Below are 21371 nucleotides of genomic sequence, written 5' to 3'. Positions count from 1 at the left end.
GTAGGAATTTCAACCTTCAAGATGGGGTGAACTCGTCCCTCAGTTTGAAACTTTGAAGATTAAACTCAGCCTCCAACAAGAAGATATTCGCCCCCCTTCCCATAACACATGATATATTGGCCTCTTCTTTGTTGATTCGGCCTCCCAAACTAATTAAGATGATTTGCAATAAAACTCAAGCTTCTAAGAATTCGGCCTACCAAATTAAGGTGATTCGACCCTTCCAAAGACAGAGGTTCCGGTCTGGATAAATAAAGGAAATCAGCCTCCAAATTATATGCACTTCAGCCTGCCTCCAAAGATAGATTTCGATCCCTACAGCAGAGGAAACTCAGCCTCAAAGACTGATCATTTCGGCCTATCAAAGGATAATATTAGCCTCTATGAGAATGAGGGAAAATCTGGGGCCAAATAATAGCTTAGAACTCCAATAACTCGGCCTTCAAATAACGAAGAATTTGGCCCTTCTATGGCAATATATTCTCTAGCAAAAATGCAATCTGAACTCGGCCTCCTGAGATAAACAATTGTAGCACTCAACCTTCTTAGAGAAATCACCTCCTGGCAGATGGATAATTCACTCCAATTCACCTGCAACCTTCTTAGAGAAATCACCTCCTGGCAGATGGATAATTCACTCCAATTCACCTGAAACAAGATTAAAAGATAAATTTGAACAATTCTTATAATTCCAACTAGGGTGGCAATGTTGTCCATCAAAATTGGATGGGTACTAGCTAGGGTGGCAATGATGTCCACCGAAACTAGAGTGAGAGTCTCACCTAAAACCATCGAGTTAAAACTTGCTTGAGCTCCAATCCAATCACAATAAGGAATCACAAGATAGAAGTAATGAGGAATGTCCACCGATCTCCTTTTAATAAGACTTCACAAAATCTTCTCTAAGCTTCTAAAACTCCCTCTTGTTAATTTTTTATTGATGGAGTCACTTTTTCCTCTAAGAGACTTTTTGCACCTTTTTATTAAAATTGATTTTTGCCCCTTTCTTATTAATATTAATTTGCCCCTTTTATTAGTAATAATATCAAAGTTGGGGAAAAACTCCTCAGCCTCCTTAGCAATTTTACCCCTCTTGCTAGCCTAAAGAAGACAGCTAGGCCATGTTCATTTTTGGTAGCATCGGATGTGCTCTAGCCATGAAAATTGGTGGAGAGACTAAGGCACATGAGATCTCCAAGACCCGAAATTGTTTGAGCAAATTCCACCCGGGTGGAGAGATATTAAAATAATTAACTAAGTCTAAACTTAGGAAAATTAAAATATTAATGTGTATTAATGTAATATGGGTGAGAGAGTTCTAAATAACGAGGATCAAGCTAGATCTAATCTTAGTCGTTGATTAGGCACTTAATCTTAGCCGTTGAATCGTCAACATGAAAAGTATAAGAGGAGGCTTGAGGGTCAGTTGGACACACACCAAGAAACCAAGAGAGATCAATCAGTTCGATTTTCTGGGCCGAGGTTTACTAAGGAAATCGAACAAGTGATCAGTTGCAGCGAGGGGCAGTTCCGCAAGAGGCTAAAGGATACATATCAGAAAGGCAGTAAAGTGCCGAAAGAGGCAGCGCAAAGCCTAGGAAGGTTGACGCAGAGGCTAAGGAGGCCAGTGCAAAGGACGCAGAGGGCCAAAGAAGCTGACGCAAAGGCCATAAAGGCTGACGCAGAGAGCTTCAGAGGTTGTGCTGAGGAAGTCTGTGGGGCAAACTGAGAGCAGATTAGTCGGAAGAGGGTGACGCAGTTCTGAAGAGGATGATGCAGTTCCAAAGGAGTGCATGGAGCAGCTTTAACTGTCCAGCTCAAGGAACAGTCGCAATCACTGGAGGATTGTTCATTCGGTTGCTGATTTGCCGAAATATCTGTCTCTAGATAGAGGTATTGCTGCCAAGGATATTCTCTGATGGGTGAGCCATTTCTAACACCCTAGTTGTATTCAAAATCTGCTTAATAATAAAACCCTAATATCTGTTGCACCGGTTTTCCCGCATTGGGTTTTACCAGGGACGATTGTCCAAAAATAACGGTGTCCCTTGTGTTGTCTCAGTTTATTTCAGTTGTTGATCTGTATATTTGTGAAGGTTGCATTTGTGTTTACTTCGATATTTATGAATTTAAATAACTTGTTAATGCAAAGAACAAGTAGGAGACAGTAAACCAGAAAATGCAATAGGGGTTTCTCATGTGTTAGATTTAGAAATTTTCACATGGTATCAGAGCTAGGTTGCAGATCACAAGAAGACTGAAGACACCAGCAGAAGAAATCTGAAAATTTGCAGCAGAAGCAGTTGTCCCGAGAGACACCATTGTTCCAGAGTTGAAGCGACAAGGGAAGACGTGACGCAGTGCTTAGAGGGTGACATTGAGGCCAGGAGGAGCTCATCCAGCTCTCACTATGATTGCGCAGAGCCAGAAGGGCTCAAATTCTTTAGTTGTCGGGGCGAAGGAGTTGTGCAGATTGTGATTTGAGGAGCTAGTGGGACGTTGTTTCTGTCTTAACACAATAGTGTCTAAGGAGACAGAACCAAGGTAGAGGGAAGCACTACCTCGACAGATTTCTGGCCAAGAAATCCAAATCCAAGTTGCAACAGCAAAGGGGGATTGGAGAGGATTGATTCGATAGTTGGCCGATTTCCAGGAGGGAAGTCGAGACTCAGAGGAAGTCTAAAAGAGGAGCAAAGATGGCAGTGAACGGATTGAGGGATCATGACAGATTGGACGGGCTTTCAATTTTATCATCTAGAAGGCTAGGATCCTGGCAATCCTAGATAAACATCGCATCAAGGACTATGCCTTGAAAACCATAGTTGTCCCAGTTGACTCGAATGCTAAAAAGTATGAGGAGGCCGAGGCGAAGGCAAAATGCATGATCCTAGACGAGATCAAAGATCATGTCATACCACATATTGCTGAGAAGAACACAGCAAGGGAGATATGGGAGGCGCTGACCACCTTATATCAAGGCTCTTCCATGCAACAGAAGATGTTATTGGAAAATCAGCTAAAGTCATATCAGATGCAGAAAGGAGAGAAGATAGATCACTTCCTCCTCAGGTTGCAAGGAATTCGCGACCAACTTACTTCCGTGGGTCTACACCGATCCAGAGTTTATGGTCAGGACTTCTCTGAATGCAGTCTTCAAGGACAGGGAGACGTTTTTCCAAAGCATCTTGGGCAAAGCGACTCTCCCTAATTGGGAGGAGATGTGGGTAGCTCTTCGACAAGAAGAGATCAGGAGGTTGACCAAGGCGAGGAGTAGTGGTAAGGGAGTTCGAGTCAAGAAAGAGGAGGAGGAGGATGCGGCTCTAGCATCTGCGGGACAGCAAGGGAAGAGGAAGAAGAAGGACATCTCCAAGGTCAAGTGCTTCAATTGTGGGGAGTTGGGACATTATGCATCTCAGTGCCCCAAGAAGAAAGGCAAGGGAGAAGCTTCCGACTCAAAGGCAGCTCCAACAAAGGCGGAGAAGGATGTCGAGACTGATGACGATTGTGCCATGAGTGCTCATGCACCTCTAGAGAAGAGGTGGGGTGACATCGAGTTGTAGTCAGGAGGACTACATGCAGGGGCAGGATCCTTGAGGTGCCCAAACTCTTGGATCACATCTGGCTATGGGAGCCCTTAAAGATAGTAGCATGATGACAGGTGTCGGGTGGAGCAAGGTGTGATGGAGCGACAAGGCAGTGTTAGAGTGCAAAAGTTTGTAGCAGTGCAGTGGAGGGTGCAGCAGTGCGAGAGGCACAGAGGTGTTTGCAGTGGCAGCAAAGGGAGTACAGGATAACAGTTGAGGTAGTTTCAGCATCACGAAGCTTCCAGACTCACCGGGATGTCAGTCTTTCGGTTAAGTCAGTTACTTACTTCTCGATGATTGAGTTGTAGTGCAACAATTAGCAGTGGTAGTGCTATGGGAAGTATGATGCAGCATGTTGAGAGGGAGCTCCAGTACAGATGTGGCAGTGGCAGTGGCAGTGGCAGTGTCATGGGCAGTAGTACAAGAAGCAGCAGTGCAGGGGATGTGAGGCAGCGAACCAAGCATCAGCACAGGTACAGATGTGGAGGACCAGTGTGATGTTTCTATTATGAAGCATTATTAGAGCACATTCCTCGCTAAGAGGGAGTGTTGATTTTTGGTAGCATAGAATGTGCTCTAGCCATGAAAATTGATGGAGAGGCTAAGCCACATGAGATCTCCAAGGCCCAAAAATCGTTTGGGGAAATTCCACCCGAATGGAGAGATATTAAAATAATTAATATTTTTAATGGGGTTCCTAAGTCTAAACTTAGGAAAATTAAAATATTAATGTGTATTAATATAATATGGGTGAGAAAGTTCTAAATAACGAGGATCAAGCCAGATCTAATCTTAGTCGTTGATTAGGGACATAATCTCGTTCGTTGAATCGTCAACAGGAAAAGTAGAAGAGGAGGCTTGAGGGTCAGTTCGACACACCAAGAAACCAAGAGAGATCAGTCAGTTCAATTTTCTGGGGTGAGGTTTGCTGAGGAAATCGAACAAGTGATCAGTTGCAGCGAGGGGTAGTTCAGCAAGAGGCCAAAGAATACATATCAGAGAGGCAGCAGAGTGTGGGAAGAGGTAGCACAGTGCCTAGGAAGGTTGACGCAGAGGTTAAGGAGGCTAGCGCAGAGGACGCAGAGGGCCAAAGAAGCTAACGCAGAGGCCATAGAGGCTGACGCAGTTGACACAGAGAGCTTCAGAGGCTGCGCTGAGGAAGTCTGTGGGGCAGACTGAGAGCAAATTAGCCGGGACAGGGTGACGCAGTTCTGAAGAGGGCGACAGTTCCAGAGGAGTGCGTCGAGCAGATTTCGTTGTCCAGCTCAAGGAACAGCCGCAGTCACCAGAGGATTATTCATCCAACTATTGATTTGCCATAATATCTGTCTCCAGATAGAGGTATTGTTGCTAAGGATATTCTCTAAAGGGTGAGCCATTTCTGGCACCCTAGTTGTATTCAGAATCTGCTTAATAATAAAACCCTCATATTTGTTGCTTTGGTTTTCCCGCATTGGGATTTTTCGGGGACGATTATCCAAAAATAACAGTGTCCCTTGTGTTGTCTCAGTTTATTTCAGTTGTTGATCTGCATATTTGTGAAGGTTGCATTTGTGTTTACTTCGATATATATGTATTTAAATAACTTGTTAATGCAAAGAACAAGTAGAAGATAGTAAACCAGAAAATGCAGTAGGGGTTTCTGATGCGTTAGATTCAGAAATTTTCACAGGCCAGCAAAGATGATGTCTTTGTGCTCAAGAAATCAGGGATATTACAGTGCTCAAGCAATTTTGGCCCTGGATGCTGCAATATGTGCCCCACTTTCATGGCTTCTAAAACTAGGATAGATGGATCCTTCTTTACCATTGCCCCATCTTCTACTAGAACCTTCACAACGCATCCAACCATTGGCGCAACCACTCATTTGTTAACGTTTGGAATGAATTTGTCAAACTTGTCTTTAGTTTGAACATCCTTTTCAACATGATATTTCATTATATTTCGCATGAAATGATGGTGATAGTTCCCCTACCAAATAGTATTTGTTCAACGGAGTCCTTAGAATACACTGCCAAAGATACATTCATGCTAACCACATCAGCATGCAATATCCCCATTTTCAATTTCCTCTATAGTACAACCACGATGGATTTCCAAGGTAGGTGATGGTGAGGCCACAGGAGCAAGATTACATAACAGGGTTTTGAGGGATTTTTATGGGATCTGATGGCATTCGCTTGGCATATTCATCATCAAGGGAAATTTCGCACAACTTGTTTTTGGTTTTGTTGCTTTTTGATAATTCCCGTAAAAGGGGGTTACTATTGAGCATAACTTAATTAATTATGCTTAAGGTGGCATTTTGGGAGGAATATTTGATGAAACACCTTAGTGTAATGGCTCGTTGGAACCAAAGCGAGAAGATCTACAAGATGAGAGGTTGAGAAGTGACTTCCAATGGCCAAAAAAAATATGGTGGGCGATTTACCATTTTCCCAGATTAAAAGTGACTTTAATTAGTCATTTAATTAAAAAGGGAAATGATTAATTAAGGGGAAAAGGCCAAAAGTGACTTAAATAAATTAAGAAGTCACTTAAAAAAAGTCAGGGAGGAGCTTCTAGTTTAATAATAAACAATAAAATAAAATACTTCTAGAAGATTGGAGATCTATTTATCGGGCCTCTAAAAGGAGGAGGAGGAGATCATTTAGATATATCTTGGATTTAAGTATTTGTCTTTGGTGTAGTTTGAGAACCTAGTTGTCTGCTTTTGTAGCCCCGGGACGGAAGCCCTCAGGTAATTTAGTGAAAGTGGGCGAGAACCCATCCCTTCCCTTGGTGAATTCATCCATAATTCACAGGTGCACTTATTGATTTTGCAGTCAGTTTTGGAGGTCGTTAATATTGAAGCAAATTATTTTTGGAGCCCAATTTATTCATCTCAGCTATGTCTATGTAATCTCATATTCAGTAATTAAATAAAGTTGAGTTTTTCTTATGAGCTTGCAGCGTTTCTGGTTTTCATATTGCAAATCTATTTTCTTATAATATCAAATCTGTTTTCGTATTGCATTTTTGGTTTTCTTATGAGAAATTTATGGTAAAAAAATTAAGCAATTTTTTGAGAAATTTTAGGCAAAATTTGTATTTGGGATATTACATTGTAATTTAAAGTAGTCTTTACCAACAACTATAATATTTGTAACCATCATTCTAAAGTAACTTCTATCTTCAATCTCAAGACAGTACATGTCATCCTTTCCATGTGTTACAAGAATTCCCACAAGTTTGAGGCCATGTCAATTTCTTTGCTCTTCTATTTCAACTGGATAGCACGCTTCAGTGCATGGTTGATTCGGAATGCTAGAGCAGCATACCATAATGAAGCCAATCTCCCTCTAGAGAGACCATTGACTTCTAGTTGTTCACACTCACAAATACATGCAGCAGCCAAGGCTGGACCAAATTCTCATGCTCACAAAATTGGGGAGATTACAGAGAGCAACAAATCTATGGGATGAAATTCTCTTCATTTGGAAGTGCGTAGGGATTTCTGCATTAGCCTACGCAAGGAAAGAGGGGGAAGAATTGTGGAGAGATACGGGCCAAAGATTGGAGGTATACCTCAAGAGAGAATTTAGCCAGTGGTAGATTTGGGCATAATTCGGTAATATCAAATTGTGGGGCGTTTTCTGGCCAGATTGGAAGATTTGCACTTGTTGGGGGTCATCGGGGGTCGATGGATTCCAAACCCTTTTCGGGTTTTTGTGGTTTTGGTGAGAGGAGTCTGGAGTTAATTTCGTAGAATTTTCTGGGCAATATTTCTGGCAGAAATCGGTGTTCTAGTCAGCAGCCAGCATTAAGAATTATTGGAGAAGGACGCAATTCACTCCAGGACCATTTCCACCACTTGGGTCCATGAGAATTTTTTGGGTTATTTTGGGTTCCTTGTGAGGAGGCTCCAGTTAATTTCCTGGAATTTTCCGAGCAGTTTAGAGAGTTGAAACACCAATTCCATTCCAGCCAGCAATAGCAGAATTTACTAGGCCAATGCAAAGACTTGGGGAGAGTACTTTCCAACACTTGGGCAGCTCCATTTTCACCTGGGACTTGTCTAACTTGTTGTAGCAAGCCCGGGTTCCTCTTCTTCATTTATATGTACCTTGTTTTCTTAGTTAATAAAATGGCTTAGCTCTTGGTACAATTTCTGGTGCAATTTGTCATTATGTTGGTGTGTTGGTTTTATGGTTACATGTTTATGTTTTATTTGTTGTTATCACTTAATATTTCCCACTAGCAATATTACAAAAATGGGCCTACCAATAAAATAATTGGGGAAAGGAAAATCTAGAAGCTAGGAGGAGGCTCAAGGAAGAATTATAAATAGAAGATTGAACTCATTTGAAGGGGATTTTATTCTATCGATTTCATTGATAAGTGAAGGGAGCTCAAGCGAGTTCAAGAGTTTCAAGCAAAACTAAAGCTAATTTCGGTGGACTTCAAGTGCCACCCTAGTTAGCTAATTGGGGAAGATTACATCAGATCTTCCATTAGAGCATCAATTGGTTTGATTGTTTGTCCCAACTTTGAAGACCTGGTGAAATTTGTGCATGAGACTGTTGGCATCATAAGAAATGAGAAGGGGGTCGAGTTAGTTAAGGAAAGGACCGAGATTTATTGCTGGAATGGACGTGGATCAGACTTGCTATTTGCTTGAGTTTATTTGCTGAGATCGGGGTCAAGTTGCTTCATTTTGGGGCTGTGTATATCTTCCTCTGTGAGCTGAGAGGGAAGGCAATAAAAGAAGGACAATTTCTAGAGTTATTGTGGGTCGTACATCACTCTTCCCAGGCTGCCATCATCCCATTCATTTGCTGAGTCTTCTCCACAGTGTTGCCTGTTATCTTGTGGGCTGAAAGGGTGTGATTCTCTACTACAGTGATGGGTACAAGCTGCTGAATTATTTCTGGATGTATATATCAGTCCAAAAGCCACTGTTACAGCTAGTCTGGAACGCTGAACTGCTGATAATATATCTTCCATATGTCTGATGTATTATGGCTACAAAGATGAATTGAGTTCCAGGTTGCATCCTCTCTAACCATTCACTGTGTAATCCTTAATTCAGTTGATAGGAAGGCAGCTTATGATCGTGTTTGTCATTATATGAATTGTATCAGTTTTGTGTGCAAATATATATATATATATTCCTGAGTTCTTTATAGTTAACATCATGTCATCTGAAACCCATATTTGGGCATACTTGAGCACTATCCATGTTAATTTAAAAAATGAATCTCCAAAGGTTACCTACAGTACCATGCACACCAAATGTTTGTAAAAACACCACAATGGACCAGAATTTATAAACTCAGAAAAAATTGTAGAATTTCCAAGGTATCCCGGAAAGGGAACATTACATAATGAATTGAATAAGGAGGTAAAAAAGGACGTTCCACTTCCAAGAGACAAATTTGGAGCGAGAAGAGGGCATTCAGAGTGTACCACAACCAATGCCACCACATCCACAGAGATAGGCAACTAGGGAAGAGTCAAAAGTCAACCGACTTCAGCTTCCACCTTATCCCTAGGAGTTGCACCTTCCACCTCCGGCCCAGCCTCAACATGTCCACCTACTACATCCAGAGAAAAAGCGCCAACAATGACCTTTGCCCCCAAAAGGGGTAGAGAGAATCACTGATATCTTAACACATTATGATTATCCTTCTTGTATCTAGATGCCACATGAAGATCTCATGAGATATATTTATTTTTGTTTTAATGTAATTTTGTATTATCCTATCAAGCCTTATCACTCGGGACAGATATCATATCACAATACCAAAGTTTGATGTACCACTTGACATTTAGATTTGTGTTTGTTTGATGTTGATGTTGCTTTAGAAATTTAAAAAATTGAAAATGATTGTGTATTTTTTTGAGTTTCCCGAAATATTTAAAAAAAAATAAAAAAATAAAAATAAAAATATTCCTCAATATTACCTTATATTCCAGACCCAAATTCCCAATAATTTATAACTATAAATGTAACATTGAAGACAATATCAAATATAATCTACCATGAAATTAGAGACAATACAAGCAAGGATTATAACTCTACCTTCGGGTAAACGGGCGCCTCAAGAGCACCCGTGGAACATATTTCTTCTGTTTCTTGCGTTTATACTTCTCCTGCATATAAAATAATTTCTTAACATGACCAAAGACAATTCTCCAATATTTCTTAACAAACTCATTACAGCAATAACAATGTTATAAACTTAACCTGGGAAAATGCAGTTTTGTTTTGGAAAGTTGCACTGTTGGCTATAAGTGCTTCAACAATCTGTTCACCTGATATGCCCTCCCTATAGCCAATTCAATAACATCCACAAATTTAGGCATACTGAAGCTTTTGTTGGAATTCCATCAACTATATAGAAAGGCCTTCTAAAAATAAATCTACAGAGGTGCTATCTTTGAGGTTAGGAAATATATAAATGCTATTAAAAAAATTTAATAACAAGTGCTGATGAAGCCTTTTGTAAAACTTTGTCTGTGCATATCTGAAATCTGAAAGGACATGTGAAAGACGCCAAATCTCATCTATGAAGATTTTACAAAACTTAACAAGTACGGTTACAGGTATCTGTTGAAGCTTTGGAAAACAAAGTGTAAATGTGGTTGTGTATCTCTGACACTAGAATTAGACATGTAAAGCACATCAAACCTGAATAAAGGAAAGTATTTGAACCAAATCTGTTTTGAAATAATCAGTCACTAATATAGCCTTGCTAGTATTTTATGGGCTTATTGGGAAGAGTAGGTATCGATAGGTACCATTGCCAAAGATAGCCAGCCAGCTATTATCTTCTGCTAAAGAGCTTTATATTATGTACTGCAAAAGCAGGCCTTCAACTCAGTGTAAATAAAACTAACATCAAAGATTGTTCATCAAATACTGTCATGAATCAGTTATGATGTTAGTACAGAATAAACTAAGCAAATTCAATTATCAAGTCGTAGTGAGGAGTAATTTCATGGTATATTGTTAGCCATTCTGATCCTGTGTACACCATTGTTGTATTGTCTTCTAACCTTACTCCTTAGGTTAGTTTTGTACTCTATGTTGTTTTATACTTATGTAAAACATTACAGAATTTTGGCTATTGGAGACCTTGAAGAGATTTGGCAATGGGAGACTCCAGCAGTGGAACAGGCAGGCATACACAAGGTGGGTGGACAGAGTACGGCTGTGTTCCATATAAGCATGAACTCCCTCAATCAGAACGCAATTGATTGTACAGGTTCTGGAAGGGGGTTTTGGGTGCATTTGTACAAGCCTCAAGGAGGCAAGGACAGTGTGATTCACTGAACATGTGGTAAAAAAGCGACCGCAAAGAGTTTAATTAATGACTGTAGATGAGCTCCTATAGTTCATAATGTTTATTAGAGACAAAACCAATCAGGGAATGCTCTCCTCCAAAGTATATTTCCCTTCACTGTGTTGATGGTGATGACTGTATTCAAGTTGTGGTACATTCTTTGAATGCTAAATTTGTTAGTTTGGAGGGTGCCTCTTCAAAGAAAGCAATAGAGTAGCTGCCCTTGACAACAATGGATAACGTGGTTGACATAGAGAATAAGCTTGGGAGATAGGATTGGAAGATTGTGATCAATCAAATGCTAGTAACTGAGACTTTGTGTCCTGAGGATGTGTCTCCTCTGAGGATAGACTATGGCTTGTCGTTCCATCTAGGGATTCTACCTTGGTGATTGTGGGTGAGGATCTAGTGATGGGAGATGGTCAATTGGATGCCAAAGAGAAGCAAGTGCAGCCTATAGTGAAGCCTAAAGTTAAGGAGACAATGGTACCCTCTTGACTTTCAAGCAACAATGAAACTGCACCCGCTTCGAATCCAAAATTCAACATTTTCTTCGCAAACAACAAGGAGTATTTTGAGGGGTGCATGCATTTGGAGAGACATGGGTATATTTTTTCTTTCTGCATCAAATGTTGGATGAGGAGGCCTTCAATCATCGGTACATGTAAATTCGGAGAACAAGGGGATCTCCTTGAACTCTTATTGGAGAAGAGGGTTGATTATGTTTACCTTTTGTTTAAGCCATGTCTTACAATTTAGAACTTGGAACATTGAGGATTCCCTTGCCTATGTTTAGTCATGGACGGCAGGATTTTAACCCATAAGATGGTGATCAAGCTAATTATCCAATATGGTTGGAATTTGAAACCCTACCAACATACATGCACCCATTTGTTGATCTATTTCACCACATAATTGGTAAATTTCCAATCCTTGATGATTGACTTAATTCTTTTAGATCAAATCCAAGGATATGTGTGGAGCTGAATTTGAAGTGAAAGCTTCACCTCTTCATTTCTAGTAGCACCATTTATGGAGTTAATCAATAGAAGGTTCGATAACTCAACATGGCTCGAATGCCTGCCTTGTCTATCAGACTTGAGAACATGTGATTCGAGATTTCCCTCTTCACAAACCATTACCAAAGCTAAGGAAACCCTAGGACATCTTGGTTTGGAGCTTTATCCTTGCAAGATACTCAGGTTTTCACTTGTGAAGAAAACGTTTGTGATGATCATTCAATAATTCATCATTCTTATTCAAATTGTTGCAACTCAAACTCTCACCTAAAGGGAAAAGTCTTAATCCCAGCAAGAGAGCCAAGGAGCTATCAAGCAAGCCACCAATTGTCACCTCGGTGGCCTTGCCTCTCACTTTAGGGCTAGGGAATACAGGTTCCTAACCTAAGAAGGGTTTTCCTATGGGTCAAACTAAGCTAGGTCATGCAGAAAGAGGGGAGGCTCCTCTAGATAGGCTTGACTAAGTAAACTCGATTACCAATCTTGTGATAAAAGGAAGTTGATGCAAATGTGAACAGTATATTTACGTGTGATAAGCTTAAGATATTCAACATAAACAATAGCTTATTCAAGTGCTGCATGGAAATGAAAGAAATCTCTGCTCAATAAACCACTCATGACAAAAATATCCAATGATTAGATAGACAGAGTTATTCTTGCAAAGAAAAGAAAAGGTTGATACCATTTATTATGTTTACACCACAGAACCAATGATTATTTCAGATACAACAATCATTTACCATTTATCATATGTCAAACAAGCAAACCAGAAATAGAAATGCAGATAGTGGCAATAGGTTCCAGCAGATTAATTTATCAACTCAAGATGTCCTGATGCCAAATCAACGGTCATGGAAAAATATGTTATAGTGTCCTTATCACAACATATTTCCAGAAGTAAATTTAATTTGTGTCACCAGTGTTTACTATTGAGGACTGAAATAACCATTGACTGTGTCACAGTGAAGTTTGTATATAACACCAACAGATTGCAAAGCACATTCAAACAGCATTACTTATTTCAGAGCTAAATAAAAAATTTGTTATAAGACGTAAGTGTTAACAGAGCAGACAGCGTAAAGGATATGAAATATGTGTTCAAGGAAACAATAGTACTGCCATCATGTATTTCAAACATTGGAACGCCACATTGTGAAATAACCCATGAAACTTGTGAAAGAGAATGCTAACAATATAAAATCATCATGAAGCTTGAATTTCAGATGTGCTGATGAGAAATTAAAGAACCATCATGTAATGGGGACAAGCTTAGCAGAGGTCAACTACAAAGAATCCAATCCAGTGTTGATAACATCAGCGAAAATTCTCTGATGTCCCAAAAAATCATGCGTTTATTTGGTTGGTGGAAAATCGGCCAAAAAAATCGAGAATTTTTTCCCTTTTCAAAAAATCATGCAGTGATCACAAAAATCGTGATTTTTCATACAGGAAACATTGCCCGGGATGGCACCAGCCGTGGATTTTTAATCTTTTTGGGTTTTTCTCCCCTCATTTGTGTTTGTTGGTTGCTGGAGGACGGAGGAGGGCTTGCGGTCATTAGCTAAAAAACCATCACCATCACCATCAAGGATTTTTCAGTGGAACAAGGGTTAAATTTCATTTTCCAACCGGTTTTGAATCTTCCATTCACAGGTATGTATATATCCCACCATGTTAATGACTTTTTTCATAGATTTATGCATGCTTACTTGCCTCTTTGCTTGCCTGCATTTTGCTTCTTTTTCTTGTCATTTTGCCATGACTTTCATGCCCATAAAACAATGTAAGGGTTTTTCTTTATAATGGGACAGCAAGCTTGATTTTAATTTTTATACACCTTATTGTCATGTTTCATTGCTAATAATCTAATCTATAATTGTCTAAAGGTTTGATTTTTTTAAATGAATAGACTGTTATTTTTTCCTAGTGGGAGTTTAATGTTATTTTCTTGTGTTTTTGGTTCCTTAGGTTTGAATTTTGAAGCTGTCCATTTCCATTGCAAATATGCCAAAGGCCTTGGACCCATTTTGGCAGTATGGGGAACCTGAAGATTGGACAAATTGGGAATGATTGAGTTGCAAATCGTTTGGGCCGCAGATGACAGGAGGGATTAGTAGGTTGAAATATCATTCGGCTAAACTCCATTAACATGATGTTGGGATTTGTCTTGAATCTAGCCCGTAGGTTATGAGAGTTGTGCATGATTCAATTCATGCAAAGGATAGAATGAAAGAAGACACAGTTGTAAACAAGGCCGAATGTGTAGCTAGATCTTCAGGGCTATCTACCACTGAGGGTAGTGGGAGGTGCACCATGGATTCACCTACTGCGAGGTCCTCATATTTTTTTGTTCCATGAATTGTAGTTGGAGAACAACCTTCCATCAAGTCAGTGTTAAAAAAAAGGATAAGGAAGAAGCAAACAGGGTTATGGGAAGGTGTCTTTTTTAGATTGACATACCTGTCAGCAATGTTCCACGGGGACGCGTCCCCCAGGGTCGGGTGCGCGCACCCCTCGCACCCCACACACCCGGGACGGGGAGTCTCTTGGGGGTGCGTTTCCCCACGCACCCTTTTTGGGGAGTCTCAGGGAGACGCAAGGTGGTGCGTTTCCCCAGTGTGGGAGTCTAGACTCCCCAAAAAGGGTGCGCCTGGGTGTCCCCCTTCAGTGCGGGAGTCTAGACTCCCCAAAAAGGGTGCGCCTCGGCGTCCCCCTTTAAATTTGTCTAATAAGACTTAAAAATTCAAAATTCAAAATCAAAAATTCAAAAATCAAAACCATTAAATTTTTTTTTTAAACTAAAACTAAACTAAATAACTAAAACTTAAAAGTCTAAAAAAAAAATTAAAATTAAAACTAAATAACTAAAACTTAAAAACCTAAACCTTAAAGTTAAAAGCTCATTTCATTTCAACCCAAAGTCATTTCCATTTCACTCTTAACTATTTTTGAGTTTGAACTTTGAAACTTTGAGTTATATAAATTTAGTGTTCAAACTTTGAAAATATACTAGTATGTTTTGCTTCGAATTTAGATTCTAGAATGATGAATGATGAATTTAGTTTTTAAATCAATGTAGATTGTAGAATGATGAACCATTGAATGATGAATGATATCGATCAATGTATTTGAATATTTTATTATTGATTTTTATTTTTGTTTTTCGAATCTCATGGTATGTATGAATAATAATTAATTCAATAATGAGACTTGTCACTTGAGTATGTCATATGAATGATGTATGTATCAAAATGAATGATGAGGATGGATCAATGATTCAAATTTCAATTGTCTATTTAATATTTTTATGCTTTCATTATTGAACAGTGAACAATGAATATGAACTTGATATATATATATATATATATATATATATATATACCTTGACGACTCCCCGCACCCCCGAAATTTCCCTAAAATTTGAGGGTACTCCCACACGTCCCCCCTGTGCTTCTCCCGACACCCGCATCTCCCCGCACCGGAGTCTTGGTGGAACATTGCCTGTCAGCATCACCAAAAACAATCCATTTTGGCAGTCGATGTGTGATCCAATTGATGTTGTTAGCCCAAATATAAAAGTGGTGCATATGAGTTGTGGGGGTCAATTTCAAGCGTAAAAGAAGGACATCAACTCTAGATTGACAGAATTGAAGCAATGATGGGAGGTCTTTGGATGCACAAAGATATATAATGGTTAAACAGAAAGGAAGTGTAGGACCCTTATAAATTTCTTGATACATTGTCCTAGACGTACAATGTTTATCAAATCAGTGGATGTGTCAGCACATGTAAAAGATGCAGCATTGATACGTGAGTTGATGGATGGGTTCCTCCAGGAGATGGGTTTGCAAAATCTGGTGCAAATCATAACAGGTAATGCAGCTACTTATGTGGCTGCTAATAGGACACTTATGGAGAGGCATTAGTCATTGTCTAGACTCCATGTGTTGCAGATTATATTGACTTGATGCTTGAGGATATGGGAAACTTTCCTTCATCAAAGAGGTGATTGATCAAGGTAAGAGCATCCTCAAGTACATATATAACCATGTTTTCGTTCTTCACCTCATAAGGAGATGCACCAAAAATTGGGAGTTGTGGCATCCTGAAATCACATGTTTTGCAACCAACTTCACTACTCTTTAGTCTTTGATTCGATGTCAGTTTGAGTTGAAGCAATTGTTTGTTTGTGATGAGTGGCATCATTGTACATATAACAAGAGAGACGATGGAAGAGCCATTGCTAGATTGGTGCACACTGAATCTTAGAAGAAGTGTGCTCAGATAGTGAACCTTTAGTAAAGGTTCTAAGATTGGTTTAGAGTGATAAGTCCATAATGGCTTATTTGTATGAGGCCATGGATAGGGCTAAAGAAACTATCCAAGCTTATTATGCGGGCAACGATACCCCAGGGTTTAATAAACAAATGATGTTACGGGATTTGATCAATAGTTGGTGGACAGGGATGCACCATCAACCCATTCATGCAACAACACTTTTCCTCAACTGTTCATTTTCCTACAAATGCAACTTTGATATTGATGGCGACGTTATGGAAGGGCTCCATATTGGTCTTCATAGAATGGTACCTAATCCCAAAATTCACAGCACAATTAATCGCAAGATAGAGAGGTATTGGAATGGTACTAGACTATTTGGCTTTAATGATGCTACTTGTGAAAGTGTTAAATCTCCTACAATCCTAGCACCTAGCAAACCATTGACCTAGCAAATTGCAGAGCTACCGAATGAATGCACAGCTAGGTGTTTAACATCAATTGGATGAACCAAAATACATAACCAATCTCAAAATATGACACAACAGATTCTGCCTAATCAAATCAGTGCATCATTAAAATACTCATAACCTACTCGGGCTCTCATCTTGGGATAATGGCCCAACTGAGAAAATACATGTACAACAACTGAATTTGATCCAGCTAATCAAGTCTTCCTTGGCTGATCTAAATCTCGGTGTTGCCCCCTTCCTTGGACCCAACATACTAGAGTATCACACTCTTCACTGACATGCCTCTCTCAATCTTATGTTGTTGTATGGTGTGTTTTTTCCCTCTCTTTAGCCTTGATTTTATAACTTTTCATTGAGCTAAATCGCTAACCCTAATCTCCAAAGTGATTGACAGCCAAGATTACATCTCACTCACTTGAGATCAAGGGTTGAAATTAAAACATAATTACTAAAGTAGATACTTATTTTTTCTAATGTTCATTTAGTTCTATTAGCCAACATAACAATTATATGATTTTCCTAAGTTAAAGCTTAGGCTAAGTTACAACTGAAACTTGCTCACACTAGAGCAAGTGTCTAAGGAGACTTTAGGCAACTTTGCATGCCTAGATACTTAGGCCTATGCAGAAGTACCTACCCGAGCTACAAATATTAACAGAAAGGTTCGTTAGGGTTGATTACACATAACTAATAATCACTTCTATGTTGAGCTTGAGCTTCATGACATCACTTCTATAGAAGTAGCAAGACAGAAGGCAAAAATTGTTGAAAAGATGCAGTGGCCAAAAGTTGAAAGAGTATATTTGAGACGAAGATTTTCCCAAGCTGCGAACACGGATAACACAAAATATGTTCCACCACCTCTTCGTGAAAGAGAAAAAACGAACTTGGAAATGAAAAGAATGAAAGAGGGAAAGTGCAAACATTGTGGCGAAAAATGGAACCCTAAACATAGATGTGCTAAAGGAAAAGAAACCAAGAACCCGTATAAATGTGAAGCAACTAATGATTAAGACAATGAAGAATCAGACATAGAAGAAAACGAAGATTCTCCAGAATTTTCTCTAAAACTAGATGACGAGAATATTCCGCAAGTGTCATTATCGGCCATGACAGGGATATCGCAGCCCCAGATATTAGAGTTAAAAGGGCATATCAAGAAGAGCAACGTAATGGTTCTGATCGATACCAATAGCACCCACAACTTTTTGGACTCAACTATAGCGAAAATACTACATTTTCACATTTCCCATGCCCAACATGAAGGTTATGGTAGTTGATGGTAAGAAAATTGAAAAAGTATGGAAATGCCATAAAGTCAAATTACAAATTCAAGACTATAATCTAGAATATTCGTTCTATATTGTACCATTAGGAGGAGTGGATGTGGTCCTAGGTATCCAGTGGCTTCAAACCCTAGGCACTTACTCTACCAACCATCAGAAGCAATTTATAAAATTTAAATAGGAAGGGCAGAAATTTGTTATATGGGTTCCAGCCCCCTAAGAATCAAATTGTATCATCATCCCAGATGATGAAAATGATTTGGAAGGGAGCACCAGCTTATATGGTACAGTGTCATCGATTAGAAATGTTAACTTCAATTCTGGTCAACAAAGAAGCACCGGAAGTCCAAGAGCTAATTCAAAAGCACGAAAAAGTATTCCAAGATCTTCCAATGAAGTTGCCTCCTAAAAGAGAAATCGAGCATACAATCAAAGTCAAATTAGGATCAAATCCCATCAACATCCAAATGATATCGATATCCACATCATCAAAAAACAAAAATTGAAAGATTAGTCCAGGATATTTTAAAGTCTAAGAAACTGGATTCATTCCCCAGGCCCGACGTGTCCTGAATCCGGCAAATCGAACACGATTTGGGCGGATTCGAGTCTGAAAATCGGAACACGTCGTGTACGATCAGGACACGATCAAATCTAGATCATGTCCCGATTTTCGGATTTGAATCCGAAAATCAGGAACCTGCACGACGTTATAAAGTGACTTTTCTCCTTTCATTTTTCACATTCAGTTGTTTAGTTTGTTGTGGGTTTGTTGTGGTGTTTGGGAGCAAGGAGCAAAGGGTGTTGCAGCGTTTTCAAGGAGATTCAAGCAACAGGTAAGTGCATTTTCTCTCCTTTTTTTTTTTGGATTTTTATTACAGCAGATTGCATATGCATTTCTTTTACAAATTTTCGCATTTTTGGTTTTTTTTTTACAGCATTCATGGCTTAATCAAGGGCAACTGGGAAGGGGCGAAGGAAGGGGAAGAATGTCCCCATTAGAGATGCCCCTCCTCTCCCAATTTCATCAGAGTTTGTTGCAAGTGTTCCCTATATTGCAAGTAATGTTGAGGGAAGACTTCCTCCTCAAGGTAACAAATAACCCGTATGGAAATATGTCACAAGAGAGCACGGGCCACCCAGCAAGGTGAAGGGAGAAGGCAACTTGAGTTGGAAATGCAGTTATTGCCACAATACCTTCAGAAGCACATATTTCTGTGTGAAAGGTCATTTGTTGACTTTACTAGGTTGTGTGAAGCTTGTAGAAGGGTGCCTTTACCAAAGAGGAAAGAAATGGAAAGAGAGTCCAATGTTGGTATGGAAAATGTGGCTGCCAAAAAAAAAAACCCAGAATGATGGCCCCTTTCCATTCTTGAGGAAAAGCAGCAACAAATTCCCATTTGAGAGTTCTGGTGGGGGACAAGCAGCAAGAAATGCAATTTCACTTGGTCCAGTGGACAAGATTTTTTAGAAGCAAAAACGGGAAGAGCTTGATCTCACCATTGCCTTTTTTCTATCAAAACTTCATATCCTTTAATGTTGCACGCTCACCTCTATTTATTGAGATGTGTCGAGCTCTAACTCAAGGGGCTCCATCAGGGTATGTGCCTCCTGGTTCAGAAAAGCTTAAAACCACATTGTTGATGAAGGCAAAAAAGAGGTGGGAAAAATGCTTGAGCCTATTAAAGCATCATGGCCAACATCTGGGGTTAGCATTGTTTTTGATGGATGGACAAATCCAGCACAACACCCACTCATCAACTTCATGGTGTCTTCCTTGAATGGTCCAGTTTTCTTGAAAGCAGTGGATGCACTTGGACAATACAAAGATGCACAATATATGGGTGAGTTGTTTATTAAAGTTATTGAAGATGTAGGTGTTGATTCTTGTGTGCAAATCATTACAGATAATGCACTTGTTTGCAAGGTTGTTGGCATGATTGTGGAAGCTAAATATCCACAAGTGTTTTGGACACCTTGCATTGTCCATTCATTGAACTTAGCACTGAAATCTATTGCTTCTGATATGCTTTGTAATTGGTAACATTATTGAGGACGCACAGCATATCCGTAACTTTGTACAAAATCATACAAATGCCCTCACTATCTACAAGGAGTACAACACTATATCATTGTGGAAGATTGTGGATACACGGTTTACCTCTTCATTCATCATGTTGAAGAGGTTGAGGGAGGTCAAGACCACTCTTGGGGTCATGGTTATTTCAGAGTTTTGGTCTTTTTGGAGAAAGACAGATCAAGTAGCCTCTAAAAGAGTGAAGGACACAGTGTTAAATGATGCTTCGGGGAGAGGGTAGATCTACTTATTGAGATCATGGACCCTATCATTTCTTTGCTTCGATTTGCAGATACAAACCAACCCATCCTAGGAGAGGTTTATGAGGTATGGGATTCCATGATTGAGTCTGTGAGGGGCATTATTTTACAGAGTAAGTGACCCGAGTATGAGAAATCATCAGAGGCCTTCTTCACCACTATACAGGATATTCTTGTCAGAAGATGGGACAAGAATTGCACACCTTTACACTGTTTGGCTCACTCATTGAACCCAAAACACTACAACCATAAGAGGCTAAATGGTGGACCTTCCTGTAGATTCTCTCCTCACATGGATGGTGAAATCTCACAGGGGAGGAAAGATGCACTCAGGCGGGTTTTTCAATATAAAGCATCCCTTGATGAGGTGGAGGATGCCTTTGCAGAGTTTTCCACTAACACTGGTCGATTTGCAGGATATGATTTGATTAGAGACAGGGGAGCTAAGAAGCCCTATTCTTGGTGGGCAAATCATGGGGCAACAAGCCCTCCCCTACAGCAGTTAGCCATAAGGCTCCTCTCTCAGGTGATTTCATCCTATTGTTGTGAGAGGAATTGGAGCACATATGGGAATTTGTATAGTGTCAAGAAGAGCAGGCTTGAGCAGTCCAATACTTTATTTCTTGCAAAGACGAGGTCCATCCTTGTCTTCCATGCTCTAAAGTTAGGGGCTCCTTTAAGTTTGTTCTCAAATTTCATTGATGATGCCATAGGTATACTTGTCAATGTTACACTTGATGAAATATAGATATTTTTGTAGCCTTCAATAGGTTTTCCTCTTCAAACCAGCTTATAGGGAACCAAAACTTCTATATTATCTTCAAGACTTCCTTAAGATGATAAGAGCTATTGATCTTCAAGCTGCCTTTTTCTTCTTCTACTTCACCTTAGCTCTGATACCATGTTAGAAAATCAAAAAGGCAAAAAGATTTTCTTATCTTGATAATTACTTGTGATTTCTTTGCAATCTTATTAACTTCTTCTATGTCTTCTTTTATCTTCTTATCATCAAACAACTACCAAAACATAAATTCATGAAGATGAAAACAACAAGGACACAAGGTGT

At 39.5% G+C, this 21371-nt stretch overlaps 1 protein-coding gene across 1 annotated transcript in view; it reads right to left on the bottom strand.

Annotated features, from left to right (window-relative positions):
- Positions 1 to 21371, bottom strand: part of LOC149180304 (eukaryotic initiation factor 3 gamma subunit family protein) — a 430646-nt gene that overhangs the window by 309141 nt on the left and 100134 nt on the right. The window contains exons 4-5 of the mRNA XM_089416013.1: positions 9814 to 9895; positions 9649 to 9719 (exon numbers count right to left, since the gene is read on the bottom strand). Of these exons, the coding sequence (XP_089272139.1) occupies positions 9649 to 9719; positions 9814 to 9895 (153 nt within the window). The remainder of the gene's footprint in view (positions 1 to 9648; positions 9720 to 9813; positions 9896 to 21371) is intronic.

The sequence above is a fragment of the Pinus tabuliformis genome, chromosome 3_2 (assembly GCF_031772625.1).
Source record: "Pinus tabuliformis cultivar Carrire ecotype Pingquan chromosome 3_2, CPIR1, whole genome shotgun sequence".
Lineage (NCBI taxonomy): Eukaryota > Viridiplantae > Streptophyta > Pinopsida > Pinales > Pinaceae > Pinus > Pinus tabuliformis.
Note: the sequence above shows the minus strand (reverse complement) of the source record. Positions and strands in the feature narration are given on the sequence as shown.